The sequence below is a fragment of the Apteryx mantelli genome, chromosome 1 (assembly GCF_036417845.1).
Source record: "Apteryx mantelli isolate bAptMan1 chromosome 1, bAptMan1.hap1, whole genome shotgun sequence".
Classification (NCBI taxonomy): domain Eukaryota; kingdom Metazoa; phylum Chordata; class Aves; order Apterygiformes; family Apterygidae; genus Apteryx; species Apteryx mantelli.
Window position 1 is genome coordinate 136,633,558 of NC_089978.1, and position 20,826 is coordinate 136,654,383.

General features: G+C 46.4%; 1 protein-coding gene across 1 annotated transcript; it reads left to right on the plus strand.

The window, feature by feature from the left end:
• The first annotated feature begins 13,682 nt into the window (after positions 1-13,682).
• LOC106495718 (homeobox protein NANOG-like) lies at positions 13,683-16,509 on the plus strand. Its single transcript, XM_067289834.1, has 4 exons — positions 13,683-13,851; positions 14,471-14,739; positions 15,525-15,614; positions 16,093-16,509. The coding sequence occupies exons 1-4, from the start codon at positions 13,683-13,685 to the stop codon at positions 16,507-16,509; spliced, it is 945 nt and encodes a 314-aa protein (XP_067145935.1).
• Positions 16,510-20,826: the final 4,317 nt, after the last annotated feature.

A 20,826-nucleotide genomic window follows, 5' to 3' on the forward strand; every position in this document is an offset into this window, starting at 1 on the left:
TAGATGCTGTGTGATAGTGATGCTAATAGTTAGCTATTATCTATCTAACAGTGATGCAAGGTTCTTACATCTCCTAGGTATTTCGAGATACATGACAGAGCTGGTGAAGCCTGATCTTTTTCCTTACAAACCAAGGCTTTAATTTCTCAGATGTTTTTTTCATTTGACAATATTCTACGCAACAACTAGCATTCTCAAGCAAACTGGATAAAGGCTTGCTTGGTTGAAACTCCTTGATGGTATCTGGCATGGAAGAAAGTGAAATCCCCACTCTGTAAAAGCTCTGCAAAGACTCTTACCCTGTAAATGCAAGATCCACACTCAAACCCCACTGAAGAACACTGATTTATTAGTGAAACCAGGACAGGGACAATCAGCTAACTCTAAAAATCTCATCTACCTGGAGAAGTTCTTTCTATGTCAAACAGGCTGATGATTTGCAAGGCCAGCTAGCTCCTAGTGACATTAGAAGATCTCCTAGATCATAAGCACCTCCTGTTGCCATTAGCATTATCCTGCACCATATTTTAGTCTCAGTGTGAAATTAAGTGCTAAACATAGGGAAGACTCCACTTCACTTAAGCAGTATTTTTAAGGCTGTGACTTACAAAAGGAACATAAGGGAGATAGGGGTTCAACTAGTTTCTTTTGAGAATGCATTTGCAGGAACATAATCCCTGAATATACTATTGATTTATACAGCACCTGACACCATGGCATCCCAACAATTTGAGTTTTTAAATCCCCTCCTACTAAACAAAATATGTGAAAACAACCCTAGTGGTTGTAAAGCTCTCCTGCAGTTATAGTAATACAAGTCTTTGGAGAGGACATTGTTATTTTGTATAAAGAAGAGTCTGTTTAAATTGAAATTGCTGCAATACTGGACTTGAATTCAAAAAAGACACAGCATATTTTGACACAAACAAAGATGCATGCAAGTATTGAAACAGCTGGAAATGGGGGATTAAGAGACTATTGTTATTTTGGCTCCTGTGAGCATGCAAAGAAGCTTGACACAATCTGACTGTGGTTTAGGAGGCAGAGGTGGAAAGCAGATGAAGCTGCCAGGTTGATGCAATTTTCTGGTTTACTTGCAGATTGCCACCACCCCAGAGAGGCTGTCACAGCAGCATGGGTGGTGGAAAGTTCTCAGCACGGATGTCCTTGACAGTCCCTTCAGTGATGTCAGTACCATGCATGCTGAAAGCACTTGAGATCTCTACAATATAAAAGCAAAATAGAGCAGAAGAATCATACAACAGAGCAAGTGAATTCTCCCTCTCCAGGAAAGAAAGCGAATGAGTAAAAAGAAAATAGAACAGGAGGGAGTAAAGCAGTGGTCTGGTCTACAGTGGGATAGTACCTGCATCCTTGTAGCCAATGGCAGCTACTGTTGCAGTCAAATCGGGGCAAGCAAGATGCAAATCAGTGCAACACAGTCAACTCCACCCGCAGCTGTGTTTGTCTTCAAAAGAAGTTTGCTTTGGTTACTGGCCAGAGACTACTGCATGTGCACACAAAAGAAAGGAGATAGAGCAAGGAGGGACAGAGTCGCGAAGGAAAAGACTAAAAGGAGATAAGAACTAAAAATGGCAGGGAAAGGAGGATGGAGGCCATCCAGAGAGCAGAATGAATGGGATAATGCATGAGAGAAATGAAAGGAAATAAGAGAGAGAAGAAGAAGAGAAGAAAAACCCTGAGGGAAGATCAGAGATGGGCCAGTCACAGAAGGCTCCCCTGGAACGCCACACATCCTGTCTGTGCAAGGGGAAAAGGATGCTGTGTACCCCATGGTACGGGGCTCACTCATCCTACGCACTGAGAAGACAGACTAGAGGAGTGTGACAGAGAATGGAGGAGAAGACAAATGTTTCTCCCAGCTATTCTGAAAGCTTTAATCTTTGCGAGCCTGGCTTCTGGTATACACAAAATTCAGTCATACTACTGCCAGGAATTCTGTTAGCCACAAGCTTATCCTAAAGCAGGGGAATTTCAGCCTCATTTCAATATGGGCTGCATGATTCCCAGGCTAGTGAGCCCTCCAGGAGCTCAGTGCAAGCATCCTCACAATTTACATCCTCCAAATGAAAACCTTCAGAAGCCATTTTAGCTGAACAGCTTATTTGCACAGGAAATCTCCCTCAGCTGCAGCCTTTCTTGTGCAACTATCTGTCTAGTGAAAACTCTAGAGCACAAATCACTTACCTGCAACACAGGTAGCAAAAACAGCACCCAAGGAGAATTTGAATTGCCTGCAGCAAAGCCAGGAACTGGGAACTGTGTCATCTTAAAAGAAACATGAGTAAAGAGTAGTGAGTCTCAACTGCCACTGAGACCAGATTGGCTGAGTTGACCTCTCTGCACAGTTTGTAGTGGCACATTCACCTCTGCATTGGAAAAAGACAGTTACAATCTGGCATGTCACCCTAGAAAGGTTGCTAGTCCCTCCCCTGTGCAAAGAAGCAAAGATGTGCATTTTGCACCAATTAAGCTAGGCCCAGTTTGTAGCTAGTTAAGTGATACCAACGCAAATACCAGTTTATTGAGGTTGTGTCTAGGACTTGCTGCCAGCAACAGAAATCAGGGCCAAAACACAGGTGCAGGCAAGTGCTGAAGAGGAAGAGAAAGACTGAAGAGGAAAAATCAAGCAGGGGAATAGCAGAAAGGAATAAAAGCAGTAGTGCAGGGAGAAAAAAAATACATTTTGAAGCTTTTATTTTGGATGATGAGAAAAACACGAGTAAATGGAATTTCCTGGATTTCTGTGCTGTCCTGGCTAGTATCGCTGCAATATTTTGTTCAGATTCACAACACTTTCTGGATCTCTTTTGAAGGTACCTGAAATTGTCCTCCCAGGAAAAGCCTTCAGCAGCCAGCCCTCTTCTGAATGAATGGGCAAAATGAGGGGACAACAAAGGAAGGAAGCCCATGCTGCTAAATTCCAGAAGATTTCACTCATCTGAGAGTGGTGGACAATCCTTTGAGAGAATATGCTCAGCGTTCCCCCTTCCAGAGGAGACAGACTTCTTCATTTGGAGAATGTCTCCCCATTTGTCCTGTCCCTCAGCTCAGCTCTTGGCTTGAGGCCTGGAAACAATTTCATTTGTATGTGGAAAGTGAGGCCCAGGTTTGTAAAAGACCTCTCCAGTTCATGCCTATCTCACCCTACTATGATGGAGCAGCCATTATAGAGATCTGTGTCAGTGGTGCCTTGCTGCTGTGTTCATAGCAAGCCAGTGACCAAGAGGAATTTCTCAGCCCCTGAGGCACCAAGTAAGTATGAAGAACATCCTGAGAAGAAAGGGGAAGTGGGGAGACCTCAGACACTTCAGTCCCTGGGCCTTCTGCAAAGGCAACAGGCTAGTTGTTCACTACATGCCAGACAGGCGGGTCATGCTTCCCCCTCAGCCCTGAGCATAGCTCCCTGCGTTGCCAGGGGCACATGGCACCAACACCGCATGAAAGCCTCTACATTCACTCTCAAACTGTACCACCTTGCGCTGCTCTGAAGGCAATGGGCAGTGGGAAGCAGGGAACCTGTCCCTGTCTTAACTCACTGTTTCTGCCTTTTCCAGTCCTTCAGCCATTTCTCTCCTCCCACTCCATCCTTGGCTCCTGGCATTCCTCGTCACTGCCAGTTCCTCATCCCCTCACAGGCTTTTCTTCTACCCCTTCCCAGCTCATGTGCCATATATTCAACAATGACTCCGTTAGTGATGGCACTCAAAATGTTTGTGTCACATTTAGGTTTAATGTTATGTGGAGGCCAGCGAGAACTTATGTCTCTGAAAGCCACAGGGGCCCGCCAGCTCTGAATGAGGGGAGGGATTGTAATTTGGTAGCTGCCTCCACATACGCAACACGTGCATGCGCTACAGGTACTGACCTGTTTGATCGACACAGTGCTGGGCTCAAGCCACGTACTTAGCTGTTCAGCTCGTCGGCCTGCTCAGACCAGTCCCCGAGCCACGCAGAGGCGCCGAACGGGCCCAGTCAGCATGCAGGCAGCTGCCTGAGCCCCCATGGCCAGGGCCCAGCATGCGTATGGCCCCTGCCACCATCACAGCTCTGAGCAGACCAGAAACACTTTCCTTTCCCCTCTCCAACCTGGTAAGCTGGCCAGCCAGAGATGGGTAAGAGAGGAAGAGGAGAGAGAGGATAGAGCACTAAAATCTCTCCTCCCCGCTCCCTCAAATGAAGGCTGTCTGCTGCCCCCCGGTGGCCATTTTGAGGAACAAGCAGCCCAGATGCCCAGGGACCCTGCATGCCTATGCACACACAGGGTTTCTAATCTAAACCTTTTCTTAATTTGTCTCAAAAATCTTCCACCCTGGGTCAGAGGATGCTCTGGCTTCCCAGAAGTAGCCTGTGTACAAAATCCTGCCCTCAGCGACCTTCCCCACCCCTGCCTTCTGGGACCTGCTCTCTCCCACCCCGGGGCCAGTCACTGAGTTAGAGGCGTGCTCCAAGCTGTCAGGCGAGCCTATAGGCAAGGTGACACCTGCTTCTTTTAAGGTATGAGACACCTCCTGGCAGGAGCTGTCTGTGCCAGCGGCACAGCTACCAGCAAAGGTCTGTGGGAGAAGCTGTCCTTCGGGTAAGTGATTAACCCTAACAGCCTCCTGATCCTGCTCAGTGTGGTGCCTATGGCTGGTGTTGTAAGGGCATGGAAAGCAACCATGTCACAGCTTGTGTACCATTTTCCTAAGTATGAAACAGCACCTTGGGCAGGAGGCACTGTCAGTGTGGTCTTGGGGCCCAATTCACGTGTGAATGAACACTGGTGTGATCATGAAGCCACGCTCACCTGATTGATAGAGATCACCTGTTCTCAGCCTACAACTGCAAAGTGCCAAAGACGTGAAACACTGGATGGTGGCTCCAGTCCTGGCACTTCCACTGGGCCACCACAAAGCCTCATGCCTCTGCTTCCTGACTTGTGAGGAAAAATCAACAGCAGTTACCTATTGCTGTACATTCTGCTGAGGAGAGAGGTGGGGAGCAGTGAGTTGTTTGTGAGGAGTGATTAATTAGGACTGTATTTTCTTTTGTTAGATATACTGGGGAGATAGCGTTGTGTTATTTTTAATCCTCCCCCTAAATTGATCATTTAGATCATACCACGTCAAACCATGGATAGTTCATTGTGCCTCTGACCTACCCCTGTATCCATATTACATTGCATTCACCAGCAGTTTGGACACCACTCCCGGTCACCATCAGAGTATCTACCCAGTACCTCATCTGGGCTTTCCAACTTGATAAGTTTGCACTGTCAAAACTCTGTGATTATTCATAACCAAACCAGAGAATTAAGTACCAGCTTGGGGACACATGCTAGAACAGTGGTCACTGTAGCAAGGTAAGGTCTTTCCCTGAGACGGAAAGTTACCTGGCACTAAGTCTGTCGGTGGACTTGAGTTTGTGTTGGACCCAGCACACAGATGCAGGAGATCCCTCAGTTATTCTGGACATTGATTTTATTCTAAGTACACTACTTCATATAATACTGGATCAGACCATCTGGCCTTGTTATGCTTCTTCTAATAACTCCATAAAGAGAAACCTTGTTCCCCTCCTAACATCCGCTAGCAGTACTGTCCATCTCCAAAGTCAATTGGCCACAGCACAGGGACAGGACAGGGGAGTGTATCCCTCTCTTCTGTTGACCTGCTTTTCTGTATCTCTGACCGAGACTGTCCCCCTGCTCACCAAACTCGCTGCCCAGTCATGGTCTTCTCCATGTAGCCTCAGCCCAACATATAGAGGTTCCTCAAAGCTCTGGAATAGTGATTGGCATCAACAGTTCCACTTTACAGATACAAAGGAACTCACTACTGTGAAAATCTAGCCTGAGCAGGAGGAAGAATTGTCTCAGGGTCATATTGTTGTCCCAAGAGAGTTATGCTACAACCTACCCAATCTCACCACTTTGTTTTCCAAGTAGAAGGTGCACTTCTTCAACACATACCTCAAATACAAACAAACATCTTTGAGCATATTATGAACAAGCCCCAAATCAAGCCAGCTAAACAAAAGTGAAATCCTCCACAACACATGCAGTTCTCTCCCTGCGGAGAGGATGAGAGAGAGACAAAGAACCACACATTGCAGATCTGAGTCAGGGCACCAAATGCTCCACCGGAAAATGCTCAGACACCATGACAATGAAGGCAATCTAGGAACCCAGAGAGAAGAGAAAGGTTTTCTGTTCTCTTCCTCTCCTTTCTCCCCTCTATTTAAGGTGATACACTTCTTTTTCTCAGTGTCTGACTTCAGTTCTTTGTCCAAGAATGCATGTATTGCCACATTTAAATAAGGGGTCAGACTATGCACTCAGTTACACTGTTATGAGCACAAAAAAAGGTCAAACCTCAGTGCCTTTAAAGACAATGTGAAACTGTCTTTGACTGTCATGGGATCAGAGTCCATCCCTGCTGAGGAATTCTCCCTGGTTACACAGAGGCTGCAGAAATCAGCACCTGGCCCACTGGGCCAAATTCTCTCTCTTTTGCCTTAGCTTCTAGCAGGTTGAAACTAGAGGTTAATGTGCTTCTCCATAGGGCAGGATTTTAAGCTATAAATGGAATGTTATATACAACAGCCTGATTCTGAGTATTTTTTCTTCCTCATGTTTCCTGATGCTCTAGCAGATTACTCTTAAGCCAGCAGCCCTTGGCATTTCAGTGACTGCATCAAACAGCTCTGCCAGGGACAGGTTTAGGTGCTCCAAGTGATTTCCTCAAGCCAATGGAATGCCAGTATATGAAGCACACACGTTAGGAACAGGTGTTGAATCCTGTGACTGGTGTACACCTATCCTCTGATCATCAAATCACACAACAGGAGTGCTCCTACTAGTCATGCAACATGGGCAAGCCTTCATCACTGAACTGTGCTAGGGAACATGCTGTCCAATAGCCTGTGCTGGCTACAAGGCAACACTGCTGCACTGTCCCCACATTGGGTGCAGCTGGTGGATAGATCAGAGATCAAACCTCCAGCTGGGGCCAGCACATGGGTTCACAGAGCAGCTGGGTACTGACAGAAACTGAAATCTTCAGTGGTTTGCATTAATGTGCTCTCCATGAACTGCAGTGGCTAAAGAGAGATGAACTATACATCCTGCTCAACCATTTCTGCCACAGTGGTGGGAAAGTCTGGCAGGTGCAGTAAGTGAAGACGAACAACTGAGGGTGGTATCACGTCAGAGGGCTCCCCTGGATCACAAGTCAACACCTGCATGTTTGCACCAAAAACATGCGATACTCTGCAAGGTTACTTTGCATCTGCAGGAGCTTTGAGACTGTTATTAGTTTACTACTACACTAAAGCAACTTTGGTGTGAGTAAGGTTAAGAGAAGGTGTTCTCAGGCCTGTCTTACCCCCAGAGTTTGCATGGAGGACACTACCGGGGTTAGACCTGGAATTTTTAGCAAAATGTTGTTCCCAGCACAGACAGTTATATGGGTATAAAGAAACTGCCCTGCTCCTCCCCATTCATGACTCAGCTATGCTGGGGAAGCATTTTTATGTTGTCACAGCTGAGTCTGCAGTGCTTTCATTGTATGATTCTGTGGATTCTCCTGACCTTGCAGCCAGGAAAGTGATCCAGTTGATAACACGGTCTCTTTGGTTCTGTCTTTCCTGCCCACAAAGGTATGTTTTCACAGTCTAATTTCAGCTGGCTCTCCCTAGACAATCTAAAGGAGATGAAGTACCAGTAATTTTTACCTTAATGCCACTAGCTGATGTCAATGGTATGTCCCCCCCTCCCCAGCCTCCACCCTTTGCTGGATTCAATTCCTGGACAAATGACATCCAGGTAAAAAAGCTACAGCCTCTGACTGTTCCTCCTTTCTTTGTGTCTTTATCTTTCTATCTCAGCCAAGTCAGACATCTAAATATTGTTAGACAAAAGCAGGTAAATCTTTTTCTTCTGTCAATCCCAGACAACATCCACTTGCAGATCCCATTCCACAGCCCCTGAGATTCAACAGCTACCATTTAGATGGAGAGCAGGTGCCAGCCAGGGAGCCTCAGGCTCTAACACTTGCTAATCACTCATGAATGCATGTGCAAGAGCCAGTCTTGGAGAAAAGGAGAGGGTGGGCAGGTGGGGGTAAGGGCCAGGCAGTGTGGGTGTTCCTGTCCCAAACAGTGATAACTTTGAAAGAGAAGCATCCTTTCCGTACTCCTCCCCACCTTCCCTGTAATCAGACACCCACTTCACAGGGAACCAGCTCTTAAAAAGACAAGTATGGGGATTTTCAGGGGCTTAAAAAAAAAAACAGATAGCACAGGATGGGCACGGTGCCTTGCCTGAAAAGTATGTGGTAACTGGAAAACTTGGTTAGTAGGATGCATTAGGAGCACAAAATTACTCACAGACTGTGTGCCCATTTATGACCTGCATGAATGTAATTACAGTCGTCCACTTGCCACATAATCTTCATTAGTTCTGTTCTGATATGCATTAACAATGGTGAAATACATAAGATCAGCCTCACTTAGATGAGAGAAGTGGAAGAAAAGAGGTGTCAATACACAGTGCAAGGAACTTGAGAAAGACTTAACCACACATGCAATCTAGCTACCACTTTCAGTGCCCCACTCTAACAGAAGGCTCTAGACAGGTATGGATTTTGCATAAACTTTTCCACTGGTGAATTTTAGGAAAAAAATTTTCTCCCCATCAGAATAGGGGAGAAAAGCAAAGAAGCCCCAGGAAAAAGTGCTTCTGTTTCATTTCAAAGTTCATAAGCAGAGTGTGTTTGGGGAAAAAAAGTCAGACTGCCTGCTGAAGAGCATCCTCTGGGACAAGAGTGTGGGAGTGACATGTTTTGAGGCTACATAGGGCCTTTTTACAGTGAGAAACACATGACCTGCTATTCCCCTCTGGTGGTGGAAATGGCAGAAACTGTAACTCAGTAAGCATTTGAACACAGCTACCTCTCTGCCATTTGCTTGTACTAAAAGGACATCAAATTAAGCCTTTAAGAACCACACTGTGGCTAAAGGGAAGAGGGAAGAATCCAAGCAGAGAGGTCACATGGAAGGTTTTACCCAATATGCACAATCTCTGCTTGTTCCCTAGAGCTTTGCATAATCCTGGCTCCAATCTGTGTTGTTAACAAGTCTTTCCTTGGGGAGACTATTCCATATTCCATCTGATGCATACTGATAGGAAGTGCTTCCTGAGATGAGTACATACAAGTATAGCACTCCAGCATTCTGTGTGGCAGGTTGGCATGTAAGAAAGGGCTGGTAAAGAAAGAAGGGGCCCATCAAACCTTAGAAATCTGGTTTGGCTCATTAGCCTCCTGCCCACCTGTTTTTTGACATTCTGCCTTTCCTGCCTGTGCAGGGAGGCACTGGGTTTTGTGCCAGTGAGTCCTTTGTCACAGTCTGCCTCTCCACTGCTAACAAAGGGCCACATCATCCTGTAATTCTCAGGTAATTGAGAGACTAGGTTGTTAATGGGAGTCAGAAGCTTTGTCCTTTTCCTGACCTGCTCCCCTAAAGTTTCAAGAGAAAAGAAAACTATATTTTAATATGAATGAGAGTCTAATTTTTGTTATTCTTTCTTGACTGTCTTCCTTCCACAAACATGTCATCTCAGGTCCAGACTGTGAGCTGTGACCAAGTCACAGGGGGGCAAGCTGTCTGGAGCCAAGAGTTGGGCTAGTACTGAGGGCTACAGGTCAGAAATGAAGTGTTTTCCTAATTTTAACATGAGAGAGCTCAATATAGACAAATATCAAAGATGTCTGCTTGGAAGAAAAGCCAGACAAGTTCAAAAGAATAGAAGGGGCAGGTAGAAATCCTGTGTGCCCTCCCCTACCACACACACCTCTGACAGAGAATGATGGCTCCCAGGGAAACCTCCGGGGGGCAACAGGGCCTAGACCATGGTTCCATGTTCACTAATACCAGGCCTCACCCTGCCGGCTCTCTGAGCAGTATGAACATGAGAAGGATGACACAGGGACACTCCATGACATGTCATAGTATTCACCAGAACACAAATAATCCATTTTTGAGCTAGCTGAAGAGGACAGAACAGCACCTAATCTATGTAAAATTTGAGACAACCAGTACAATGTTACCCTGCTGATTAAAATGAGTTTAGCATTGTTCTGAGGTAGGACCCAGTGGTACAAGCTCCAGAGCTGGATTTACAGTATCAGTCAGCCTCAGTGCTTTCCCAGCTCTGGCCTCTGTAAACTGGTCTGCTTATACTACTTCAGTGCAAGTTTTGAGCTCCAGCTCTCTGAAGGCAGTAACCCTACTGACACTAACTCAGGATCCCTTTTAGGAGGAACTTTCTGCCTTTCTTGCATGGTCCTGCCTCATCTGTGCTGAGGCTAAGAGTGCTTTTCAATCTGATCTTTTATTCCTGCTGTTGAAGGACTATGGAAAGGGTTCATTAGGACATGCTTCATCCCAGTGAGTGATTCCATTCACTTCCATGCACTTAGTGAGGCAACATATGCTTACTCACCTGAGTAATGCTCCATAGCATTAGGCCCTTAAGGAATTGAGAACCGCAAACTTACTGCAGTAAGAGGGGAGAGAGACACACATCTTTGGGCTGAAAAACAAATTCCTGTTATTTGACCTTCTTGGGAAGAATAGCTAAATCTTCACTGGGGCTAGACTAGATCTGAACTAGGTAGCTATTCCAGCTGAAAACAGTTGCAAGAGAAACAGAATGAGTGGATACTTGTATGTGCTCTACAAATCATTCCCAGCAGATATTTTTAAAAGCACATCAGCTCTAGACATCCATGGGCAGCATATCCAGTTTGCAGGCTGATGGTGCCACAGGGCAGAGGGTCCAGATCCAGCACCCTGGGGAACATCTCAAGTATCTACACCTCACTTCCTATGGCATCCTTTGTGCCAGTATGTTTTGCGGAGTTACCTTCCCAAGACATTTTTATATGTATCATTTATTTGGGGGAAATAATAAGATGTCTTTTCCTTTTCCTTTTTCTGACTTTAGATGGTATGATTTTATACATTCACAAAAGTCTTTTTTCTCACACAAAGACATTTAAAAAGATATGTTTGATGACCTGATTAGAGGTATGGTTGGGGAGAGGATAGCAAATTGTCCTCACTGGAGGTGGATATATGGAAAAGAAAAAAGCATTGGGAGGAGGGTGAAGCATAAAAAGGAAGGGAATGGAAGAAAAGTGAGGTGATAAAATTAAAAGGCAGACAAAGACAATTAAAAAAAATAAAAAATAGAGGGGAAATGAAATCACTTTTATGCAGACTACAAAGCAAGTCTGTCTCTGTGAGGGAAACTGATCAATACCAAAAAATTATACACAAAGAGCAATTCTGCTGTGTTTCAAAACCGTTTCCCCACATAACTCCCCCGCTATGCATACACAAAATATCTCAAGTAGGGGAGGAGATATGTTGGTGGAGGCAGTGTTACTCTGGCTGTAAAATGCTAATCCTTTTGCCCTGGGTGTCCCTAGGCAAACCATGTCACCTCTGATGACTCAGTTCTGCAGTCTGTGAGATAGGCGAGAATGCTTTGTGGAGTCTTTTGGTGTTGGGAGGCACAGTCTCCAGCTAGGTGACTTTGTCAATAAACATTATCAGAAGACTGTTTATTATTTTGTCTGATGCATGCTGCAGAGGCAAACACACAGAGCCTGCTAAGTTGTCATTGCCAAGAGACAATCTTCTATATGAATCAAATGCAAGTGCTTTTGTTTGTAAACACAGTTCCCCCGGTCCTGCACTCTTGCAGTCCAGGTGTTGACACATTCATATTTTTCTCCATCTTTACAATGGGCTATTTTTGATGAGCTTGTACAATATCAAAAACAGCATCATCCAGGTATCCTTGGAGGCTGTATCAGTGCATGGACCACGCAGATTAATGGTCATCACCTCTGTACTCTACTGCACAAATGTTTTTCACATCTGGCAGGGGATCTCTTTTAGTGCATGCATTAGCTAAGCCCACAACAGCAAGCAAACAGCCTAGAGGAAGCTGGGGCTATCCAGGACATGACTGCAGGGGAAGCATCCTGGGGCAGTAGACAGGCCTGTGACACACCAGTACCAAACCAGTATGGTGATAGAAACAAGAAGCATGTGAAGGCTCTGGTTCCATATTTTATTCCTCTTGCCCAATTATAATTGCTTTCCCCTACATTCCTAATTGTCTCCCTGTCTGGATCCTGTCCAGATTCTAATTGAGAAACAAAGTCACCATTAATTAGGAGGTCAAAGGTGGGCCCAGCAAAGCCCCTCCAGGCAAGCAGCACTGCAAAGCAGCACTTTCAGCTGTGAGCTTATAAAGGCATGCTCACTAGCCCCCCCACTCACACAGCATGCTGGTGAGAGTGGGCCTAGGGGTTACCTGATACCAGCTGGGGCTCATTTCTTATGATGACTCAGCTGGGGAGGAGGAGATATATGGATGCAAAGGAGGCCTGTGTCTACTGTCTCCAGAAGATTTTTAACAGAGTAATAGGGTTAGTACTTACTCCCCTTCTTTTTGTATACAGGTAGGTGCCTGTGTCATTTTTCTTCCCACTTGGTTGGGGAGGGAAAATCTGCTTGCTCTGTCATATGTTCCCTTTTCTACCTCTCCCAGGTGATTTTCCAGGTTTTGTAAATCCTGGGCTATAACAGCCTCCCATTAAACTTCTAATTTCCTTAAAGGAAGCAGCATTTTTTTTCTTCCTTCCCTAAGTGGATGTTAAAACCTGACTTTGAATGCTTATCCTATGTAGCTGAATTCCTTTAGAATCTGACCAGGTAATTCCTACCTTCCCTTGGTGTATAGCAGAAAGAAGCTAAATTTTTGTAAGCTATTATTTCTTCCAAGAACCAGAAAAATGGTAATAAATGACTGAGGAAAGAAGCTTGGAAAAGGAGAAGCGTTATTTCACTGTGGCCCTGCAAAACAGGCCTGTGTCTGTCTCAACCTTGGGCTAGACACTAGAGAAGCTATTCAAAGAGCAACTTGTCTTTCTTTTGAGCCCTTCTCCCTGCAATATGGACACTTCTCTAGAGTGCTGTTCTCCCCCTTCCTCCCCCCCCCCCCCGGCCCCCAGTCCGTATTCATTTGCGAGGAGGTGGAGTGCTTATCTGTTTGCAATGATGGTTGAGATCTGCAATGCAGACACGCATAGTCTCTGCGTGCCCCGAGGGCAGGGGTGTCTCTGGGTTCCCCTCCATTCTTTGCATTTGGGTGGGGAGCGGCGAGGAGGCAGAGGTGAGGAAGAAGAGTGTTAAACTTGGGGGGGAGGGGGGGTCTGCCTAGCCCTGTCCAACTCGCCAGACAGCTCTGCTCAGGCCTTTGCCCTGAGGTGAGAACACTCTTCCCTCCACCCCCAAGCAGGGAGGGCTGTGCCAGCACCAATGGCCTCGGCTCCATCGCGGCACCGAGAAGCCAAGCTGGGAAGCTGGCCCTGTGTCTCAGCCCTCCCCCGCTCCCTGAATACCCCAGAGCCCCTCCCCTCCAATCAACTGACTTTTAACATGATAATGGCCATGACAATCCCTTCTAACCAAGGCCGGGCTGGGGAGGCCATAAAGCATCCTCCTCACCTCCGGCTAATGGGGTATCTGCATGCGGGCTACCTGCAGCAGGCGCGTCGCTTGCCAGCTCGCTGCCTCCTCGGGGCTGGGGGCTTCCGGCCATGAGTGCCCACCTGGCCCTGCCGCCCTACCCGCCCTACCCCAGCGCGGTGAGGTATGGGGACTTTTACTGGCCCTCTCCAGGCAGCATGGATAGCGCGTCGGTGGAGGAAGTCCCCGCGGCAGACGCCCTCCCCTTCCCTGCAGCAGAGAAGACCCCTCGCCACCCAGGTAGGCGCCCTGGCCTGTTGACCCACGGGGCAGCGAGTCGGGGCCCTCTCGGCCGGGGGAAGATGGCACTGGGCTGGGGGGGGGGGGGGGAAGAGGTCCGAGGCAATAGTTCAGCTGGACATGAGGTGGCGAGCTCCTCAGCTATGCCGTGTGACACTACGGAGGGGGCGACGCCTGTGCCCTGTCTGCCGGCGGGTCCCTGCCCCGACGGCAGGTTGCGGGTCTCCTCCTGCTGCCGCTCCTGAGAGCTTGCGAGGGTGTCGATGGCCGTGGCTGCTGGGGCTTTAGTCGTCCCCCGGGTGGGAGCGGGCCGGGGGGCTGTCGGGCCCCTCCGCAGGGCCCAATGTGGCATCTGTGCGTGGACGAGACGGGGCGGGATGTGAGACCTGCTCGCAAAGGAGGCGGCTGTGGGTGTCTCTGCTCTGTTTCCCCCGCAGGGGTGCATGTGTGCAGGCACTCAGCACAGCTGAGTTGTGCTGCCTACAGCTGTGAAGCCTGTGCACGTTCTCATGGCACCTGGAATGCTAAATCCTCATGTGAAAGCAGGCTTGGCTTTTTTGAAGATTTTGAGGCTTCTCTGTCTGACTCTGCTCACTCCAGTTATTTCCTTTCTCCTCAGATGTCTCTCCAGCTTCCTCCAGCTCTGGGACCCTCATTCAGTACACTCCAGATTCTGCCACAAGCCCCACCACGGAAGACCCATCTCCACATCCCTCTTCCCAGAAGATCAAGGATGAAGGTGAAGGTGGGGTGAAGAAGGCCAAGAGCCGTACAGCCTTCTCCCAGGAGCAGCTGCAAACCCTGCACCAGCGGTTCCAGAGCCAGAAGTACCTCAGCCCCCAGCAGATCCGGGAGCTGGGCTCAGCCCTGGGGCTCACTTACAAGCAGGTGAACATCTTGCTCTGAGCACCTGAGTTGCAACCCTGGTCTGAAGTGATCTTGCAAGCACAACCAGGGTGGCTTGTGTTTTTTTGTTTGCTTTTTGTTTTTCCTTTTCTTAGACCCTGGAGGGATGGTTTCTCATTGCCTTATTTATGCCATTGCTTATGTGAGAGAGTGGTGGGTGTGAAAAGTTATGACTCAGTCTTCCTCTTATGTTGGTTCCAGCACTATCTGCTGTGCAGGTGTTTGAAAGTACATACAAGAGCAGGGCTACGTGCAGAGTAAGTCAGGTTACTATTCTGTCTGGATGTATGTTGTCTCTGATAAACATGAAAGGATGGCTACTTGCACTGCTATAGACCTGTTGCCTTTCTGAGTCAGAATGGCACCCTGTCTCCCTAGAAAGAGGGCAACAGTAACTGGTGTGTGACTCTGAAGGAGTGACTCATTCCTGCGTCAGCACTGATCTTGGTATAGCACTGAGATGTTGCTGCTGTACAAGCTGCCTTTCTGCAGTTGTACTGCCTGACCTGTCTTTCAGGCAGGGCTTTTGATGAGTGATCATGAAAGATCCCATTGTGACCTGAGCAGTAAGAATGTTAGTCTTAGTTTCAGCTCTGTGGTTCTACTGCTACCTGGGTCTGCTACATATTGTTGTGTACAATACTAGGAGCCAAGCAGTAACTGTATTATAACAGTAGGCAAAACATCTTTAAGGTATGTGGTAAGCTCTGAGTAAGAAAGAATTTCTAATGCCCTATGTTCTTCCCCCACCCCCATTGCTTTTCTAGGTGAAAACATGGTTTCAGAACCAACGGATGAAGTTTAAACGCTGCCAGAAGGAAAGTCAATGGGTGGAAAAAGGAACATATCTACCACAGGTGAGAGAATTTCCTCCCAACAGTTAGGAGGGTTCTTCTGTGGGGTGAGAAGTGTGCCACATCCAACCTGCTAACACTTAACAATGTACAGGACTCCATATTACCAAGCCAGTTGTATTTCTCATAGAAAGGCTTAAGGGCAGTGTCATTTTAAGCCTGCCATGGCAATTAAAATAGCTTTCTGTTTCCAGTCCATTTTAGTTAAAACCAGATAGAAAGCTAAATAGCCAAGAGGGCCAGCAAGGCTACTCTTGGTGGCTTTCTCCCTAGCCCAGTGCTCAAAGACCTGTTGGGCTAGGAATTAGTGATTAATGATCTATCCATCTCTGCTATTACTAGTCTATAATGAAGACTAGTACAAAATAGATGCTATTGTTTCCATTTTTTTGGAGGGGGGAAAATAGGAACATGTCCAAAAGAACGGACTCAGTTGGTGTGGTGTTCTTTGTTACTGAGCACCCTTCTCTGTCTCTCCCAGAATGGGTTTCATCAGGCTGCGTACGTGGATATGACCCCTGCATTTCACCAGGGCTTCCCTGTTGGTGCCAGCAGAAACCATCATGCTGTGACCAACATCCACCAGGCTTACAGCAGTGGCCAGACATATGGGAATGGGCAAAGTCTGTACCCATTCATGGCTGTGGAGGATGATGGGTACTGTGGAAAAGGTGGGACAAGCTGCAATACCCAGCAAGCCATGGGTTTATTAAACCAGCAGATGAACTTCTATCATGGCTACCCTACCAATGTGGATTATGCCAGCCTGGAGTCAGATGAGACCTACAGCTTCCAGAACACCTCTGACAGCATCACACAGTTCTCAGGCTCTCCTGTACGGCATCAGTACCAGGCCCCTTGGCATTCCCTGGGGACCCAGAATGGTTATGAGTCTTAGGCCCAAGTATTCTTTCTCCCTTTTCTGAGTGTTTTCTCATTAATTTCTACGGTCTTGATCCAGAGATCCAGTTTTGATTCCTTTCTCTTCTTCCCCCCTTCATCCCTACTCCCGTTCTGTTCATTGGTGGGGCAGAGCACCCTGCTGCCTTGGGCTCCTTTTCCTATTAAAGGCATCGGTCTGTGCATAGCTAACCCCTGGCAAGGGTGGTTTATGTTTGGATACATGAAAATATTCATGGAGGGGAACGTACAATGCCACAGCAAGAAGCAGCAAAGGTGGGAAAGGTCCATGTCCACTGTCCAAGACCCACCTTCCTCTGCTGCCTCTTCAGCAGGTGATTTTTCCGATCCTTGCCTTGTGTGTCTTGCGGCAGAGCTTTTCTGGAGAAGAATTATCTGTCCTTCAGCATATTTCTGTTAGAAATGCCCTGTTGTAGCCCAGAATCTTCCCTGCTGTCTTGTCTATTTCTGTTGTGATTTCAGTCAACTGCCAGTAAGTTCTTCATCTGGGTCCTCTCCTCCCTCACTGAAGAGCTAAATGAGATCAGATGATCTCAGACAACTTGATCCAAAGTTAATCCTAGCTCCCCCTTCTAGTGGGGTCAGCGCCTGCCTGCCCCTGTCCTGCTGCCTTCCTGTGTAAATGGGGCAGCTGAGGGGAGGGAAGGAACACAGGAAAGAAAAGTGGGAGAGAGTAAGGCCCATATTTGACATAGAAACTTTCTCTGTGGTACCCAAACCCGTTAACTTCTTGGTACCTGTTGGCTCGTTCAGAATGGTGTCTCTGGATTTGTTCTCACACAGTTTGGATCTTGCCCTTCCACATTTCTTTGCTGACTGTGTTGGCTTGTCCCCTCCTGCAATTTGCAGGAGAGGGTACCCTGAAGTGCCATTGCTGGAAGTGTGAGGAGTGGCTGTGTGTAGCCATCCTTTGAGTGATGAGAACAGTTTGCATATCAGTACATGAAGGTCCCCTAGCACTTCACAAACACTGCACCACTAGAATGCAGCTTTGCTGGAGTAGAGGAGGCAGCTAAGTAAAAGATTCGGTTATTTGATGTTTAATGTCACTTAACCTGGAATCTGGATATAGGAGGAGAAAATCCTGTGGGTCCCAATAAGGTCAGCATCCTAGGGGCTAGAGCAGGATGGTTCCCTACTCTCTTGTCTCTCATCCCAGTTTTAAAGAGTGTAAGCTAGTAGGATTTTCATCCCTTCCCCAGGACTTAGTTGGGTCTCTTCTATATTCTTCTATTGAAAAGGGCGCTGGCTACCTAATCTGACATCAGTATGCAAGTTCTGGGGAAGGTGAGAAGCTTAGAGAACCTGTTTAGACAAAGTGAGGAAAAACTCCAATTAAAAAAAAAATAATAAAAATTTAAGAGACTAATCATCCCTGCCAGTATTGAGAAACTAGAAGTTGGCTCCAGCCTGTGTGTGAAACTGACTTTTTAATGGGATGTGGAACTGCAGAGTCCAGTCTGCCACTGCCCAAGAATACAAAATGATGGTATGAGCCGTCAATAATGGTATGAGGTGGTAAAAGCATAAATATTTCTGTGATAGGGCGGGTTTGTTAATGCACAATTCTTACTGCAATCCTGTCCTCTAATACTTGCACAAGGATTGTGTATTGTAGTTGAATTTTGACTGCAAAGGAGACAAGTTTACTGTTCTAGAATTGTTTTTCCTGCAGTGTATTTTGTATATTTTCTTGCAGTGATTTTGATCCTTGGTGTGTGTATGTGGTTTTTTATTACTTTGTTTCTGCCTAATGCTTTTACAAACTTGTCTGAATTGAAAATAAATGACTTTATTTTAATGCTGAAATAGTAGTGTGGCTGGCTTGTATCCTTCATCAGAAAAGGCTTTCAAGGGAATTATTCTGCAGTTATTCTGCAGAAGTTTAAGAGTAGTAATACTGAAGAAAGGGGGGGAAATGTAACCCTATTTTCTTCCTCCCAGAAGAGGCATGATCAAGCAGCTGTCTAAAGGGAGCAGGTGATAGACTTCCATCAGTCTTGTCTTTGATATGCAGGTACACTCCCTAATGCTATGTGCTCCCAAGGCTAGGCAACTAGACTGCTGGATTGCAGTGATGTACAGCCCTCTAAAATGCTTGCATTGGGCTTTGAACTGCAATGCTTCAAAATAATTGTTTGAGTCTTAAGAGGGGTACTTTGTTAAGATGAGAGCCTGACAAAAGCATCTTTTGAGATTGTGTAGCCACTTGCTGCGCCTCCAGGTCACAGATGGTCTAGAAGTCCTGTCTCATATGAGATTGCAGCCCTGTGGGGAATTCCTGTGCTACCCTACTACTGCTCAAATAGCAGCAGCTGTTTGTATGTAGATAACTGAATTCTCCTGTCATGCAGCTGTCTCTTGCATTCAAACATGCTTCCTTCCTTGCTTTGTCCCAAGACTGCATTTCTTTGCTCTTAACAGTTAAGCAACACTTAGAAGGTACTGAAACATAGAAGGCATTCACATTAGGGCTGAAGCATAGCATCAGCAGCCAGCAATTATCTTAGACCCACCAATCTCCCTTTCTACTCAGAGTTTTGGCTGGCTAATGACCCTTGTTTCCTTGGGTACCTGTTAGCTTGAAAACTTATGTAATGTACCAGCAGCCCTCAATGGATGTTCCATTAGTACTGCTGTCCATGGAAACTAAGCAGTTGTCCGTACTCAAACACTAATGCTATTGTATCAGCGTAGCCAAGCTCCTGTTAAAGGCAATAGTTTCAGCTGGTAGAAAGAGTCTGTTCTTGTTTAATCCTAGGTTCCTTAAATCACACCAAAGCTTTTTGTCTGGCCTGAAAATGTAGCTCAATAGGCATGTGGGCTCCCACTGAGCACAGATGGCTAAACTGACAGCTGACTGCTCAGCTTCAAACTGACACAGTTTTTTACTGTACAGAACCAGTTTGTGTGGGTGCCTTACCTCAGCTATGCTAGGGCATGTCTGCTTTTCTTTTGCAGTACTGTCATGCTCTGTGCTTCCAAGGGATGAAGCTGAATATGTGTAAGAAGATGAGGGAGTGGGAGGTTGAGCCTTTGTAGGAGGAAGAGGAAGTCTGAGGTGTCTATGCATAGGCTGCAAACCTTGAGTTGGAAAAAGTTATCTGGCCTGCAAATGGGGAAATGCCAGGTCCATGCTACTTCCTTTATTGCATAACAAAGATTCTTTCTCATCCTGTCAGTGTCTTGTGTTCCAGCCTCGGGTTGGCTGAACTGTTTTAACACTGATTGAAAAAACAAAAATGAACCATACACCTATAGAATTTCTAGCTACCAAAGCCTTGAGTCCTAGCTTTAAAATTAGTAGCTTCTACTTTTTTTCTAACCTCTCCCCCTTCCCCTTCTTTTTAAATGCAAATATAAGCTCTAAAGAAATACACAGGATGCACAGACCTTTACAAAAAGATTGTAGAGATGCTTGCTACAGATTACCTGTGTTTGGTTGGTGTGTTTCTCTTCCATGTTTCTGTTGCTAGGGTGAGGAGGTGAGGTGCAGGTATCCATAGCTCTACTGGAAGATGTCCTCCTCTCAAAACAGGTATTGTTGCCAAAATAGCCCTGAGATTGAGAGACCTTGTTCTACATGCTGTAGGAGAAGGTTTACAATAGTTTGTGTTACTGTCTCTGCCATGGGGGCATTCTGCAGTTGTGGAATGTTCCTGCCTGGGTACGTTATTCCTTTGGATTGTTCAGCGCTGTGTGCATGCAGGTTTGACAAGAACATGTAATTGTAGAGCCCAAGGGAGCATGTGAAGTGGCTGCTGGAATTTTGTCAAGTGGCCTGGGAAGGACTGCTAGTAGGTCAGGAAGAGTTTCTAGCAGCTATGGAATGAAGTAGGACTTAGCTCTTTTGCACTGCTGGAGTTCTTCTCTGTTATCTTGACGTGCCTGCATCATCTCAATGTGTAAAACATCTGCACAGGTAATTACAGCACTATTACCAAAACTGGTGGAGACACAACTAGTCCCACAAGACTTACAATGCCAAGATGGTTCATATCAGTTCCTTAAAGGAAGTAAGTGTGTGTCCACAAAAGTCTTTTCTTGCTGGGATACATTACACCTGTGCTAGGGCTGCTGCTTGCTGTGCTGTGTAAGACTGATTTCTGCACACTACAAACATGATTTGCCTTACCAGCAAATCTTTTTAGGTATAGCTCCATCCTTAGGCTGGTATGAAGCTTTCTATATGTTGTATAAAATGTGGGAATAAATCATCAACATTGCAGCTGATGTCATTACAGTTTGTCAATGCTGCAGGTGTAGTTCCAGTGGTGCAACAAATCCCGTCCAA

Excerpts from the sequence above, each read along its gene's own strand:
- LOC106495718 (XM_067289834.1), top strand. The coding sequence starts at position 13,683 with ATGAGTGCCCACCTGGCCCTGCCGCCCTACCCGCCCTACCCCAGCGCG. Across the intron at positions 13,852-14,470 it reads GAAGACCCCTCGCCACCCAG|ATGTCTCTCCAGCTTCCTCC; the intron begins GTAGGCGCCCTG and ends CTTTCTCCTCAG. Across the intron at positions 15,615-16,092 it reads AAGGAACATATCTACCACAG|AATGGGTTTCATCAGGCTGC; the intron begins GTGAGAGAATTT and ends TGTCTCTCCCAG.